This window comes from Mauremys reevesii, linkage group 6 (genome assembly GCF_016161935.1).
Source record: "Mauremys reevesii isolate NIE-2019 linkage group 6, ASM1616193v1, whole genome shotgun sequence".
NCBI lineage: Eukaryota > Metazoa > Chordata > Testudines > Geoemydidae > Mauremys > Mauremys reevesii.
The window spans coordinates 58,753,127-58,768,664 of record NC_052628.1 but is presented as its reverse complement, the minus strand read 5'-3'; the positions used below and the strand labels follow the sequence as shown (position 1 = coordinate 58,768,664).

Below are 15,538 nucleotides of genomic sequence, written 5' to 3'. Positions count from 1 at the left end.
AGGCTGTGGAAGTTTAAATTGCTGTGTAGACATTCAGACTCAGGCTGGAGCCCAGCCTCTGGGTCCCTCTGCCCTTGCAGGACCCCAGAGCCCGGGCTTCAGCCCAAGCCCAAACATCTCCACAATTTAACTACCTTGGAGCCGAAAGCCCCACTAGCCTGAGTCAGCTGTGGATGTTTAATTGCAGTCTAGCAATATTGATAGTGATTCTATGAAGTCTCACAGCATGACCCCTTTCACTTTTGAAATCCTGTTTGCAGTGGGGTCACTTGGTGAAAAGTTGTAACAGCTTGTATCTACCAGCAACAGCATATGGTCTTAAACAAAGCAGTAGCAGTTTGCTGAAGAGATGTAACAGACACGTGCACTTCAGTCCACAGTATTTTATTAGTCTCTCTACAAAAGTAAGGAAATCCATGATTTAATTGGATTTTCAGGTTATTGATGTGATAAAGGTGTGTATTTGAGAATTGTCTCTTGATGTTGCTGTGGTCAGTGATATTGGAGCAGAGTTAAGGTTGTTTAGGTGACCTTAATTGTGTATTGCCATACTTTAACATTTGCAGGGGTATTGCATGTAATCTTACCTTTGAATATCTAGACTATGTCACATTTATGTCTTTAAGAAAAGTTGTGATGTTGTCACATTCATCCTGAGAGATAAGATCTCAAAAAAATACTATAGTCCGGTTTGACTAGGATGAGCCCTACTTGTTTTCTAATTTAGACTTCTTTTTCTGTTAGAGAACAAGTTTATTTTGATGTGTGGACATTGACAGTGAAATCTTTCAAATGGTTCTATTTATTTTTGGCACCAATTACTATGCAAAGGTTGTTCAGATTGGTTCAGCTTTCTGTCAGAACAGAAGGGATTATGGAAATCCATGCAGCTTGTTTTTCAAAATGTTCCATTAAGTCTTTGAAATACTGATGGATGGCCATAAGCAATCCTTTTTACTTATTCTGCCAGTGTACTTGGATAGACACATCTCTCTTCAGAAACTGGAGTTAGTGAGGGAAGAACTGAACCTCAGCGTTATAGCTTAATATATATTTATTAAACCTCACTTTTGTCAGCAGCAGAATTCCTGAAATATCTGAAGTCATCAAAGGTCATAACGAAGTTTACACAAGAATGAACTTTGCAGTGCTCAGTTTATGTTTCATATGTGGTCATTCAAACAAAGTTTACTTTATTTAGAGTGAGCTTTGGGAAACGTAGAGGTTAAGTCAATAACGTTCTTGACAGTCTTAACAAATTCACATATTTAGGACCAATGAGTATCTTGATATTATCATACTGGTTTAAATGACTGCATTTAAGGTAACTTTAGCACTCTTATGGTTTTGTAACCAATCAAGCCTCTTGAAAATCAATGCACAGCAAACAAAAAGGCATTTCTTATAGAGTGAATACTTAACTTTCAATACATGTGCCTAAAACTTCCAAGTAATTAGATGTAGAAACCTTTTATAATCATATCTGCCAAGAAATGTGGCTCTTACCACCAAGAAAATGAATTAATTTGGGAATATAAGAAGAATGGAGAAGGGGCTATCCTTATTGACAAGATGGCTACTTTCTCCTTGCTTTAAGGGTTTGTTTTCATAGATGCTATACTTTGTCCAAGATAAATATGTAAATGTAGTTTGATGTATTCACATTTTAACCTACAATACTTGGGAGTTCGTATCAGATTTATATAGTGTAATTTTGAGATTAATTTTCTTATGCACCCATATACTTGTCAAGTTCTCATTTTTTTTCCTGGTATTTCCCCCTCCCCCCAAAAAAGGCAATGTAGAGGGGCATTACCATAAATGTTCTTGTCAAGGCAAATTGTTACTCCCTAACACCTGTATCCACATAGATTAATAGGGAGATACGTCAACAAAACATCAAGTCAAATTGCATGTTCAACAAAACTCATCACAAGTAGTTTAATTTTTCTACCTAACTCAATTTTTTTCCACCTGCGGTTTGGCCTAGTAACGTAGAAGAACCTATACGATTTTTATTCTTAAAGTGAATGTGGCTCTTACCACATTGGGTTATTTCATTGCTAATATTTCTCTGGAGAGTTCTACAGAACTTTAGCTGGGTTGTCTAATGAGAACCTTATGAATCTCAGTCTCAGCCTAACATTCCAAGAGTACATGGGGGGAAAAAACTTGTACTAATTCAGGGAAACCAAAACTATGTCTGTTTCAGCACATGCAGTCAATATCTGGATGAAAGAGAAATGTCTTTCACATGATTAGCTTCTCCAGCTAGCCTGTAGGTGGGTGTGTTTAACAGAAGGAAGCAGTAGGAATGAGCCTGTCAGACTGCCTTTACAGCTAATTAGCTCAGCATATAACAAAGATAAGTGAGCCAGGGAGGAGGACCCCCGGAAGGGTCTTTTGATTCTGGGCAATGTCTGATTGGCAGACGTTAAAAGAGAAGCATTAGTAATCCAGAGCATCAATGAACTGCACAAAGTCAGTACAGGACTGGAATAATTCAGGCATGAGGACACTTTGTGGGTACACTCTGGAAAAGCAGAACCAGGATGGACAGAACCTTGGAGTCTCTGCAATATTTAATTGCCCAAGTACTGCCTCATAGAGACCCTGCCCTTGTATTTAAAGACTGTAAGTACCAAAGAAAGTTTCGTGACTTCTCAAACAATAGTTTTATTAATGTCAAATTTAAGTATTTTACCATTAAGATACCGAGGAGCACAGGATATTAAGCAAATAGTCTGATTTTATAGGACATAGATGATGCTAATTTAAACTGAAGCTATACTATCTTCTGCTCTTTTTTTTGGTGATAATTGACTTAATACATTTCAAGTGTATATTCTAAAAGACTAATGTTCTTTCAAAACACTTCTTTGTAAGGGATAATTTGATAATAATTCAACAAATGTTTTTGGGTCCTGTGGTGAAATCCCAGAAAATGATGGTGTAATTCTATAATAAATATTTACTCTTTCTAACAATTAGTTTATTATATTAGACCAAATATTTCATATATATATGTTTCCTGTAAAATTTTTCTAAAAGCTGAACTCTCAACTCTGAACACTTCTATTGGAACAGATGTAAAGCGGTACAGTATGCTGCTGTTTAAACCACAGCATGCTGTCCTGCAAACAGACTAACCTTTTTTTCCCTCTAAGACTTCTGAACAAACTATCTACATACTTTATTTGTGGTATTTTGTGTGACAGCAAATCTGTCAAACTGTTCAATTTTCCTTTCAAATCATATTAGTCAATTGCTATATAAAAGTCTTTATTTCAGCATCAGCATTAAACTACTTCATGCAACTTTGTTTCTGAAACTAATATGATTAACTGCTGTATATTGAACTCATTCATCTCTTGGTAACTCAGCTGAAATATATGCAGTTGAATTTAGCTCTCTATTCTACCGAGCCAGATTCTGATTCCCTTATTCATGATTTCAGTGGGCTTATTCATGAAGTGAGGTGCTTTTCTACATGAGTAAAGATAACAATCTTTCCCATTGTTTCTTACCTAGATTCATATATCAGTGCCTGGAGAAACAGGAATTGATAAGAAACATTATCCATGAGCAAATTCAGCAAAACATTACTTTAGATTCCATTATTTTGCAGTTTCCTCCATGATGAATGGGATCACTTAGTTTGTCTCCCTAAAGGCAGTTTTTAGTTTATACCATTGGTTTCTGATTGTGATATTATGGTGCTTTCAGGTGTAATTTTAATCTAAATTGCTCTGTTATGTGCTGAAAAAGATCCTACTAACATAGCATTTGACTCTGTTTGGGAACGCTTTCTTCACATACATATCTAACTGTAATCTATTTTACACCCTCAAGCACAGTGTGGAAGGTGCTTATTGAATCTCAGCTTCATTCATTTGTCAGCAGCTATATTAACAGCTTATTGCTATTTCTTTCAAACATGGTAGGGGAGAAACTACTTAAGTGCGCAACTGGTAAAGGAACTAGAGGAAGATTCCAATACCCTTACTTGCACTAAAAAATACTTCACTGTATAAATAGTCTCCCTGAAATTAATAGGATCACTACCGTAGAAAGGTGCTACTCAGTGAGTAAAATATCAGAGTCTGACCCTGAAGTAAGAGACCTAGATAGCTCCATACACAAATTATATGGTTTCTCAGGCCACCCAGCAGGAGAACTTTGTGTTGCTGTGGTAGACTCATGTAGTGCTGCAGTCCTGAGACCTTGGTTTAAGAGCCAGGGAGAGCAGACATTGCAGGAGCAAAGAACTTGATATCAATAGGGGGAGGAAAGGCATTCCCCTTTTTGAGTTTCCTTTGGTAACCAGTTCATAAAGATCAACTGACAAGATTTTGATTGAAAATGTATGTACCAGCTGCCCAGACAATGATACCATGACCACCCACAGATCTAGAGATGGATAAAGTAAAAGAGAAAAAGCAGATGCCCAAAATTATAGATAGGTTGGAATGTCACTTTCATAAGGGCTTTTTGAGCCACACCAGGAAGCACTCATTTTAAAGAATTCTAATATAGAAACTGTCCATCTTATGCCTGATCCTGCTATGTGCTCCCACTGAAGCCAGAACGTACACAGCACTGTATTCTAAAAGGTCCAAGCTACTGCATAAATCTGCTGCTATTGAAGTTAGTGGGAGATTAAAGCAAAAATGATACTGTAGTTAATGGTATTGTCATGAAGAGGGTAGTATTGTCCTAAACCACGAGTCCTGGTACTGGGAGCAGTATTTTGTCAGTGGATTTAAATATGATGTGGGTAGAAATTATATTATAGAACAGGATATCATTATGAGCATGCCTGTGTGTATTATTATTTCTACAGCTTTTACAAACATTCAAGGTGTACAGGCTTCAAATATTACCAGAAATAATCCAGTAATGAAATCATATCTGTCAGCTATAATAGTGCTTTACTGCTTGTCACAATGCATTAAGAAAAAGATGGTTTTCCTTTACCTGACTGGGCAAAAATAACATCGCTGAGTATAACTGAAATATTATCAGCGGGGCTGGTAGCACCACCTGTTGTTAAGCTTACCTGACACTTCCCATTTTAAGACCCTGTTTTCAGTACCTTATAACTTTGCCAAACTTTAACCATTCAGACTGAATTTTTTCTATCCCATGTATCTGTCTCAGCATGAATTTTGTTGGAAAATGTCAGCCAAAATGGGTCAGCAATTTCTGATAACAAGGCTAGGGAAATACATTTTGCCCATGGTAAAAAATTCTGGTGATTTTTTTTTGTTTGTTTTGAAAACTCCAGCACCCCCATACTTTCCATTAGAGACTTGAGATTTTTCCAAGAAATTGGCCTTTGTGTCTGGACTATGCTTTTTGTTGTAGTTATGAAAGTCTGCCCAAATTTGGCCAAGTTAAAAGCCTTTGGGGGGAAAAAATCTCAGTTTACACATGCTCTATAAAGACTTCTTCGATTTTAGCAGCTAAATTCCCATGAGATTCCATTTGCATTGAGCATGATCCAGCAGAACTGAGCAGAACTTTCCCTGCATCATCACTTGCTGTAGAATGCCTTTCCAACATTGCTATTACATTTATTATGGTAGTACCTTGGAGTCCCCATTATGGATCAGAACCCCATTGTGCTAGGTGCTGTACAACTATAAAACAAAAAGATGGACCCTTTCTCATAGAGTTTACAATTTGAGTAGGCTTGGAAAGATTAGATTTTTGTTGATACATACATACACACAAACCAATTAAAAAAAATTTCCATCAATTTACTTTCACAGACAAACAAAGTAAGAAAAATGCTGTTTAAGAACTGATTAGAATTTGATTTAAGTATATGTACTTTGTATATTTTGATATGTAATATTGAAATTTTGTTTTCACAGTTGTAGAGATTGGAAAAAATGAAAGGTTATCTACTTTCTTAAAATAATTATCTGCCCTTTGTCTGACTCTCCCCCCGCATAACTTCCCACAACTGTGAAAATTTAAATAGATAAAAAATGAAAAAATACTTTAAAAAGCATTGATACAATCAGTAGAAATTTTATTTAAAAAATTGAATTCTGTCAAGCCTAAACTTAAGTAATGGACTATTGGCTTTTCCCTCACTACAGCTTTGCTGTAAAGCACTACGAAGTGTTCCAAAATTATCATCCTGGAATGCAGAATTTAAAAATTGTCTGTATGGAAACACGTTTACTTTTTTAGAAATATTTAAAATTAATGTTTTTGTGAACGTAAAGGTCAGTCTGTTTCTCAGAACCAGATTCTTGGCAGTGGCACCTATATCCTACAGTGTTGGTTTCCTTAGAAATGGGTGTCATTTTGTTTTTCAAGTAGAAGGGGAAAAGAATAAACCTGATCCTGAAGTCAATGGAAAGACTCCTACCCCAATACTTTGGATCAGGCTCTGTATGATCTTGGTAAATATTTCTCTGGCAGTTTTATTTATATAAATGGTGTCTGTTTGAAGCTGCTAGACGGTTTGGAATGTAAGTAATAGTCATCCCAGCAAAAATAGATCAGTGGACAGAGTGCAGGCGAGGCCTTCAAAAGTGCATGATATATACAGTTATCCCATGGATCTACATGTATTACACTGATGATCTGTGCTATCAATTTTTTTATTGCCATAAATTTGGGATTATCAAATCACTCATGAGCTGTGGAGCCATGAGCCAGTCTTTCCAAAGGAGTGGCAGTAAAAGCTTTATATCAGACACCATTATTTAGACTATAAGCCCCCAGGATTATTATTTATTGACAGTAATGCCTACTGTGTGCTGGATACTTTCCAAATACTTACAAAGGATGGTCCCAGTTCCAAGACCTCACAATCAAAATCCTCAAGAAACTTTGGCCCCAATCCTTGGGTTTCAGCAAAGAACCCAACAGAGGCAAAGGTGGCTTTAGGCCACACTTATGCCCCCTAAATTCTGGACAGCGACAGGGAGAAACCAGAGTCTATGTCAGTCTCAAGTGCAAGTTAGAGCATCCTCAAAGCTGCTCTAACTTTTGTGAACTGGTGAAAGCAGCACTCCAGCCACCTCCCCTTCACTCCAACATGCCACCAACCTGCACCTCTACACTAGAGGCTATGATGGCTCTGTGCCATCAGGGGTTTCCCTCCCACCAAAGAAGTTTCAGCTGCCTGAGCAGTGCACAGGGGCTATCCTGAAATCAGGTTCTGGCCCCTTGTATTTGTACATTACTCTAATACTTTTGGAGCTCCAATATGCACATAAACAGTAACATCTTGTTCGTTACCAATTAGTCTTTTTAGTGGGAATTTTTGTCTTCACTTATGTTTGAAGTATATTATGTCCTATAGAAATTTAGCATGGGGATAAATGCAGCTTCATGGCATCACTATTAATGTACTAGCATATAAATCTGCAAACCATTACAGCATAGTTAGTGAAAATCCTAGTTTGTGATTATTACGCCCATGTCTGCAGCAGAGATCTGTATATATGTGTACGTATACATTTATTCCTTTATTTATTCCTTTAAAATAGACTCTCAACTGATGAAAAAAATGAACATGAAATACCAAAACTCCTATAGAACCTGATGGTTCCCACCTAAATTTCTGCCCTTTTTCTCCACATATTTAAACAATATAGGTTTGTTAGTCTGAACTCAATTTAACAACTTTTCCAAGATGCATGTGTTAAGTTACAGTCCATAATAGGATACAGCTGCAGGAGGGTGCACTTATAACTTATGATCTTTGTTTAAATGATATGGTTTCACTGATTATGTGCCACAGATTGATTTAAGAAATGTAAGACAACTTTAGTAGCCTTTCACTAAAGAATCTTCTTTAATGCTTAGCTTTTTTAACTCCAAAAGCTTTATTATTGTTCTCTGCATTTGAGTGTTCATTTAATGACAGTCTGTCAAGTTAGTTAAAACAACCCTTTTCCAGAAATCCTTTTAAGTTTAAAAATGACAACATAGATGGTTATCCTGCGTGTTCTTTGTATCCTGCTTTCTTTTGACATTGAAATGTTGTCAGGGTTATGACTCCATTTCACTCTACTGGTAAGACTGTATGACTTCTGTTCTGACTAGCTCCATTAGTCTAAGGGTTTCCCTTCTCAAATAATATCCCCATCTATGTGTGTGTGTTGTCTACTGTCCTGTTTACTGCCAATCCTCTACATGTTTGTTCACCTCGGGTAGGGTAACTATAACCATTCTTTAATATTAGTCCTAGAAATATGGAACCAAGTTCACTGCTGGCATAAGTGGACACACATCCTCTGAAGTAATTAATTTTCATTAAATTATGTTCCTGCTTATGCCAATGTTGAATTTGACTTGTGGTCTCTAGAATGTTCCATATGCTTCCTTCCACAAAAACAAAGAAAATATGTCCCCCTTCCCACCAAGTAATGGAGTGAGTAGCAATACCTTGCATAGAGTATGCATCCTCATTCCAATCATGGCAATTACCCAACCCGGAGACATAAAATATTTCTGTACACCTGGCAGAAATTAGCCATTTTAAGATCAGAGTTACAAGGAAATCCCATGCATTTATGCTAGTGGAGGTAGCAGGGAGAGGAGCCATTTTCCTCAGCCCCAAACCATCCATAACTAAATACAAAGCCCACACTGAACTTTAGTAACATTAAGGCTAGTACCATGATTATGGAATATGCAACAGAATCTAAACTTTCATTTAAAGAAATAAATTAAATTCCTTGCCTCTTGTGGTTCTGAGGAAAGCTTTCCAATTGTAAACCAATTCAGTGTGGTCCTCCTGAATCTGCCACCACCCGGGTACAAAAGCTCTGAGGTATAGCCTGTCCTGTTCATCTCAAAGCAGCATTAACTTCTAATAACAATAGACAATTAAAATGCCAAAAATGTTAAGTGGTTCACTGCTGGTCAATCAGTGATGGATGCAGTAGCAGTTTTTCTGGTGGGATCAGTGAAGAGGTTGGTTTTCGTGGTGGGATCAGTGAAGAATTTCCTAGGTAGGGTATCACAGTTACCAGGCCAGCTGCACTTGAGCTCTCACAGGGTGAAATCATGTCTCCCCCTGACTTTGACTGGCCTGCAGCCACGCTGGGTACCAACCATGCCTGTCTCAGAAGGTCCTACAGGGTTCGGCCCCATGCCCAATGTACTCCTCTTCATGAGATATGGCAAGTGGTAATTACAGTGACTGTGCAGGTTTCATACTGCAAAGTATTGATTATTCAGAACCAAGGCATTCAGAAAAGCAAATCTTAAGACATTAAACAATCTATCTGCATCTTATCTAACTCCCCAGTTTTTCTTGCAAAAATAGCTAGATCCCATTCTAGGCACTCATTTCAAGGAGTTGAGATGACAAAGAGCATCCCTAGTGTTCTGTGGATATGTCTTTGTAGTTAACCCCTCTGACTGGCACCCAGGTTTTTTGTATGCAGGTTAGCCTTTCCTGATTACAAGCAACCTCACAACAAAGTCCTTTCCACCTTACTCTGTATCCTCAGTGTTTCTGCACTCACCCACATGTCTATGGGGGGTGTATCTCATGATTCTTTATCCTGTAACATTCATGCAGGAACACTTGTCCATTCTTCAGAGGGAAATGTGGGAAGGGCATTGGAGGAATGGTACTTGAGAGAGTTTTGCCTGCATCCTCACTGCAAAGTGAGTGGGTTCCAGGCTGAGTTAAATCGAAGCCTGGATTCTAACCTATACCCCCAGCCAAATAAGCTAGCCTGGGATTAAAGCACCTCCAGTCTTGGGTCAAAGAGTTTCTGTGTGAATGGTGGGGAGTGACAGTTGGGCTGACACCTGTGTCAGAACCCCAGTTAACTGGGCAGTGAAGACATGTCCTCAATCTTCCCCCCTATTTATCTGGGGCTGTTTTTATTAGGATCCCAGCTCTTTGTCTCAGCTTTCCCACCAGAATCTTCCCTGCTCCTACCCTTGGCCATACTAGCCAGAGCCCAGCAGACATCAGACTTCAAAGGAATTGGCCCCTCTTGTTTCTGAGCACCAGACAATAAGGTTGATCTGGAGCCATTCTCTGCTTTCTGGCCCTCCTAGTTGGAGAGCTCTGGCTGGGGTTAACCCTTTGAGACCATGTAGCCAGCATCATAATAAGAACCAAGTAAGAAGAGGCATACCTAATATTCACACAAATAATACAGGTATCTCCCATGTTCTCCACATGGGGGAATTGAAATTTGAAGCAACTTGGAATTCTTAAGTCATCTCTTCTCCTGCCCACTAGGAGATATCAACTTTCCAAAGACAAAATTCTCAACTGGTCCCTGTGTGTCAAAAGCCCTAGGTCAGCTATCAAAGCCGCTATTTCACCCTCCCTCAAAAACTTCTGTAATGGTTACACATTATTAGTACAAAAGCCGAACATTTGCAGAACAGCATAAAATACAGGTAATTCTAAAATAATATGGATAATATTGATTGTGCTAGTCATTTTTTTGTATTTAATTCAATATTTTTTATTAACTTGGCACTGCCACATCTTTTCCTGTTTGTTGTAAAATTCAGTATCCGTGTCCCAGAAGCCAGGGGACTCTTACCACAGAAGTTAGGTCCAGTTTACTGTATAGTCCACAAAGCCTGGGCTATTATGGGAACAAACAAAAGCACAGAAATGCACAGTAAAAAGATGTTCTTTCTATCCCCTTGTAACTAGAAGTTATGTCACATCAAGTACCATGCACTGGTCTGAAACCCTTATAATGCCCATGAATGGAGGTAAATTAAGGATAAAGAATCCATGAAATCCTTATATTGTATAGTGGTCACATTCCTACCATTACTTAGATATTTGTATTACATGTTTGCAACAGATTAAAAGCGAGAGGAAAATGCATATGTAGAATACGTGGGTGAAATTCTGGCCAATTGAAGTTGATGGGAGTTTTGGCATTGACTTCAATGGAGTCAGGATTTCATCCTATATCTTTGTTTAACTGATTCAGTGATGTTACAATATACTGAATAACAGATTTTAGAGCACATGTAATTAAACTGTTAGGAAAAGTAGTCACCAATGCACATAGGTACTCTAGTCATTGTTTAAACATCTTTGGCCATATTATATTTATTTTTTCAAATACAAAAAGCAAATTAAAGTGAATGACATTAATTCAAAATGAGATGTAGATCACAATGCTAAGTTTAGTGTGTTCAACACTTCCAATATTAAAAAAAAAATCTAGCTTTTTCATTTGTACACTGTTACTGGATGGTTTAAAATTTGGATTGCTGCTGCACTGCATTCCTGTGGAGCCAGGGTAGGCAACTTATGGCACGTGAGCTGATTTTCAATGGCACTCACACTGCCCGAGTCCTGGCCACCAGTCCGGGGGGCTCTGCATTTTAATTTAATTTTAAATGAAGCTTCTTAAACATTTTAAAAACCATATTTACTTTATGTACAACAATAGTTTAGTTATATATTATAGACTTATAGAAAGAGACCTTCTAAAAATGTTACAATGTATTACTGGCACGCAAACCCTTAAATTAGAGTGAATAAATGAAGACTCGGAACAGCACTTCTGAAAGGTTGCCGACCCCTGCTGTGCAGCATGCAAAAATGTGTGTGAAGAAAAATGTGTAAATATCAGTTGATTTGACAAGATTTCACCGAGAAAGTTCAAAAAAATAAATAATACAATTCCTTATATGAAAATGAATATAGAGGGTCTGAATAAACTATGCATATTGCTATGGTACCTGTTTCAAGAAGGATTAAACAGCCACCTACATACCTGATAGTGGTGGAACGGTTCCTGAATATCTCTACAGTGCTCCTGGGATTACTATAAAACACAAAGGAACTTTTTCAAACCTCTCTGGTTGCCGGTTACATCCTGCTTTTTTTTTCCTTTTTTTTAAATTAAATGCCCGTTTTTGGAATGGAGATGTTTAGAATAACTTGTGATACCGTTTTTTAAATATGTATGAATATGAGAGTATAATACATTGTCTACACACAGAATTTGCACTGGTTTAATTTACATTTTTTTAGTTAAACCATTGCAAGTTGTGAGTATAGACTCGTATCGATTTTAAAACTGCCCTATATCAGTTTACTTTGTGCCTATAAATTTACTCATGCCAGCTAAACTGCTACAGGCCTGCTTTAAACCAATCTAAGAGACTGTCTCACACGAAGTCTTGCTGCTTTAACTAAATGAGGAATAAAATCACAACTTGATTTAAACTGGTACTATTTTGTGTGTACACAAGCCCTAAATTTTCTTGGATTGTAAGCTCTTTGTGATTATAAATTCAGTCTATGTGTGTGAATACAGTGTAACAGTTTATGGGTGCTGCCAGAATACTACTACAGCTAATAATTATACATGGCCTTTTTCTAGCTACTTGTTTTATTAGCTTAACCTGTAACAAACTCTCTCATAGTTTAGAGAATGACAGCCAAAGTTAAGTTTCACGACTTCAACAAAAGAAGAGACTCTGCCTTATTTTCTTTTGACCAAGAAGACTCTCTTGGTTGCTTAAGGAACTTTATGTAGATTAATTTTTAAAACAGCTGAAGGTATCGCAAAATCCAGTGAAAACTTTGAACCAACCAAGAAGTATTCACAGGCTGTCCAAATGCTGAACTAGTAACAGCAAAAGAGAACAAAAATGATATGTTACAAATTTTCTCAATCTTGCTATAAAACTGACAAAAGATATGAAAGACAGATGATACAAAAAAGGAAAGGAAAAACTGATTTAGAAGGCCAACCATTATTGTGCAAATTGAACAGTTCTTAAGAGCTAGTGTTTGTCATCTGGATAACTATCATTTTTCTTTGATAAAAAAGTATTGAGTCTAATTTTTCAACGGTGTTTCAGCCCCCCAAATCCAGTCCAAATTCAGTGGGAGTTAAGCACCAGACTCTCTTATGCTCCTTTGAAAATGCCAGCCTAAAAGTTACTAAAACACTATTTTTTTTTTCCTGAGGAGGAGGCAGCTGTGGCTCTGATTTGAAAGGCTGAAGAATATTTGGTCTGAAAACTAGGTTATTAGTTGATGTTTTCTTAAATTAACATTTTATGTCACAAGTATATCAGGGCCTGAGAAAGATCTGTGGGTGGTATTCATGTTGGTGGTATAGGATCCATGGCGTAGGCATCTAAAGTTTTGGTTTGTTGTTTTTAAAGAAAAATCAGACAGTTAAATGTCAATTTTCCCAAGAGGCGCTAGGGCCACAATTGCCTTATAGGGATGTCGTAAGCCTTTGTTGTTCTTGTTGTCATTTGTTTTTATTCTGGTGCTCTATTTCAAGCTAGTTTCTTTTAACCTAAACATGACCTTTTCAATAAAGATTTAATATCAATACAATTTCTCCAATAAATGTGGCACTTTCCTTCTATTAAACCATCAAGCTCAAAGCTTAGAAATTTGACATTTAACATGCATGAAGTTTATTCCTAGATATCAACTTTCACTTAATGGCTTTTAAACTGAATCATTACCAAACATGAATGTAAAAGACAGAGTGAAGCAACCAGCGATGTAAAAGATGTATTTCACTCAGGGTCAGTGAGAAGTTCCCAACACAGCAGACCCTAGACATTTTCCTTGACCTAGGCTGCATTTGGTTCTGTGGTCTGTTCTGCTGGCAGTTATCTGGTTTAAAGATTTGATTTTTTGCTCAAACTCATCATCGCTCAAAGTTGAAAATAAGAGGATAATTACCCTTGTTGAACATAAAAATGATAGGTCACCAATTTCCTCTAGTCACTTTATTCTTCTGGATTGCTGTGATGAATATCAAAAATCAACAGCAGGTAGTATCGATCACTAAGTATGCAGTTCATAAATTCTAGCAGTCTCAACGGGGGAGGAGATACAGCTATAATTTAGAAAAGTAGAAGTCAGTTTCTGTGGTTTGGGTTTCACTCTTATGCAGTTTGTGTCAAAGCACCATCGTACATTGAGATAACCATCTGTTTCTTATTCCATTAGTTATTCAAAATGGGGGACGGGGGTTAGCCATACCATTCTGAAGGCCCAATGTAAGGACTTTCTTTCTTATTTTCTGTATTCTCATTGCTTTCCCAGTTATGGCTATCCAAGCAAGCAATCATAGGAAATAGACAACATCTTGTGTTTTTACAATGACCCACCAACAATAAGCCTGTTCTTGGAAGTGGTAAACAGGCATGTTGTTTGAGAGGGGCATGGTCTAAAATAGAAACTGGTAATATTTTTGACAGAGTGTAAAAAGTTCCATCACTATTAGGTGGTTGCCAAGAAACATCAGCTATAATCTTGTGACTGGGCTTTTCAAAGGAGCCTAAAGGAGGTACACCCAATTTTTATTCACTTTAAATGGGAGCTGAGTGGCTAAGACTCTTACAAAGCTTTGAAAATCCCATCCCCGAAACTTAAAGCTCTGTATCAATTTTTAATTTGTACATTAGTATTTTAATGTTAATGTTAACTGGCAGCTCTCTCTGCCCTAATATACAGCATCTTCCCTTCTGACCACATCACAAGGCAGTGTGGAAACACATCACTTTGTGCACCATTAAAATCCAGCCCCTTCTACTGTGGAACACAGCAACTGTGACCCTTCTTGTGACGGATAAATGGGAATTTCTATATAGTTCCCCATTCATCTGAAAGACAGCTGCTCCAACAGTACAGTGCCTCTTAATATAATGCTGGAGCAAAATACAGTTACAGGCTTCGACTGAATCTTCAACTCTCACATGTATATAACCAGAATATTTCTTGTTTAAATCTGGCAAATGAAGTTACAAGTGAAGATAAAATGTACCCAATATTTGTCACTTCTGTGTCTTTGATAGTGAATGTCGTAGCAATGCTGCAGGAATTCTGGGAGAACAAACAGAAACAGAGAGCTGTATTTCCAAGTGAAGGCACAGTGGTGTATGAGTCATTGAACTCTCCTGGTCCTCCATTTGTCAGTTATGTCACCCTACCTGGAGGAAGCTGTTTTGGCAACTTTCAGGTAAGAAGCATACTTCAATTTTTGCCAAAGGGAAATCTATCTTCAAAGTTTTTTTTTTAAAGGGAAAATAAATGGTTACTCATTTTCAGAGCACAATATATATTTACACTTAATCCTTAAGTGACAGACCACAGTATCTTCAGGGATGTAAATTGTTTAAAGAAAAATAACGGGCAGTACTGTGAATTAATTGATCATGGCATGACTGATTGTTCTAATCATGGATCTTATAAGAATGTCTGTAATGAAGGGGACTCTCGTGAATAGAATATCCAAAGTCAAATATCTTTGTCAGATAGTTTTAAGACCACATTTTTGGTTTGGTTAGGTTTTTTCCCATAATCTTTAGAAAACCTCTTTGTAGTAGCAATGTTTTCATTATTTTGATGGTCAGTGAAAAGATATTTTTATTATAATATTCCCCTGCAATCTATGCAACCCAAACACATCAAAACAGTGCTAATGCATGAGATCCAGAAAATGAAACTAATTAGAAACAGGTCAGTTTTTCACATTGAATGAAAGGCATAAACTGAACAATAGAACCAACTTGAATTTAAGCT

At 37.3% G+C, this 15,538-nt stretch overlaps 1 protein-coding gene across 1 annotated transcript in view; it reads left to right on the top strand.

Annotated features, from left to right (window-relative positions):
• Window positions 1-2,552: 2,552 nt before the first annotated feature.
• The window catches only part of LIX1 (limb and CNS expressed 1), a 47,803-nt gene continuing 34,817 nt past the window's right edge, over window positions 2,553-15,538 (top strand). Inside the window, exons 1-2 of the mRNA XM_039545273.1 lie at window positions 2,553-2,634; window positions 14,812-14,975. Of these exons, the coding sequence (XP_039401207.1) occupies window positions 2,553-2,634; window positions 14,812-14,975 (246 nt within the window). The remainder of the gene's footprint in view (window positions 2,635-14,811; window positions 14,976-15,538) is intronic.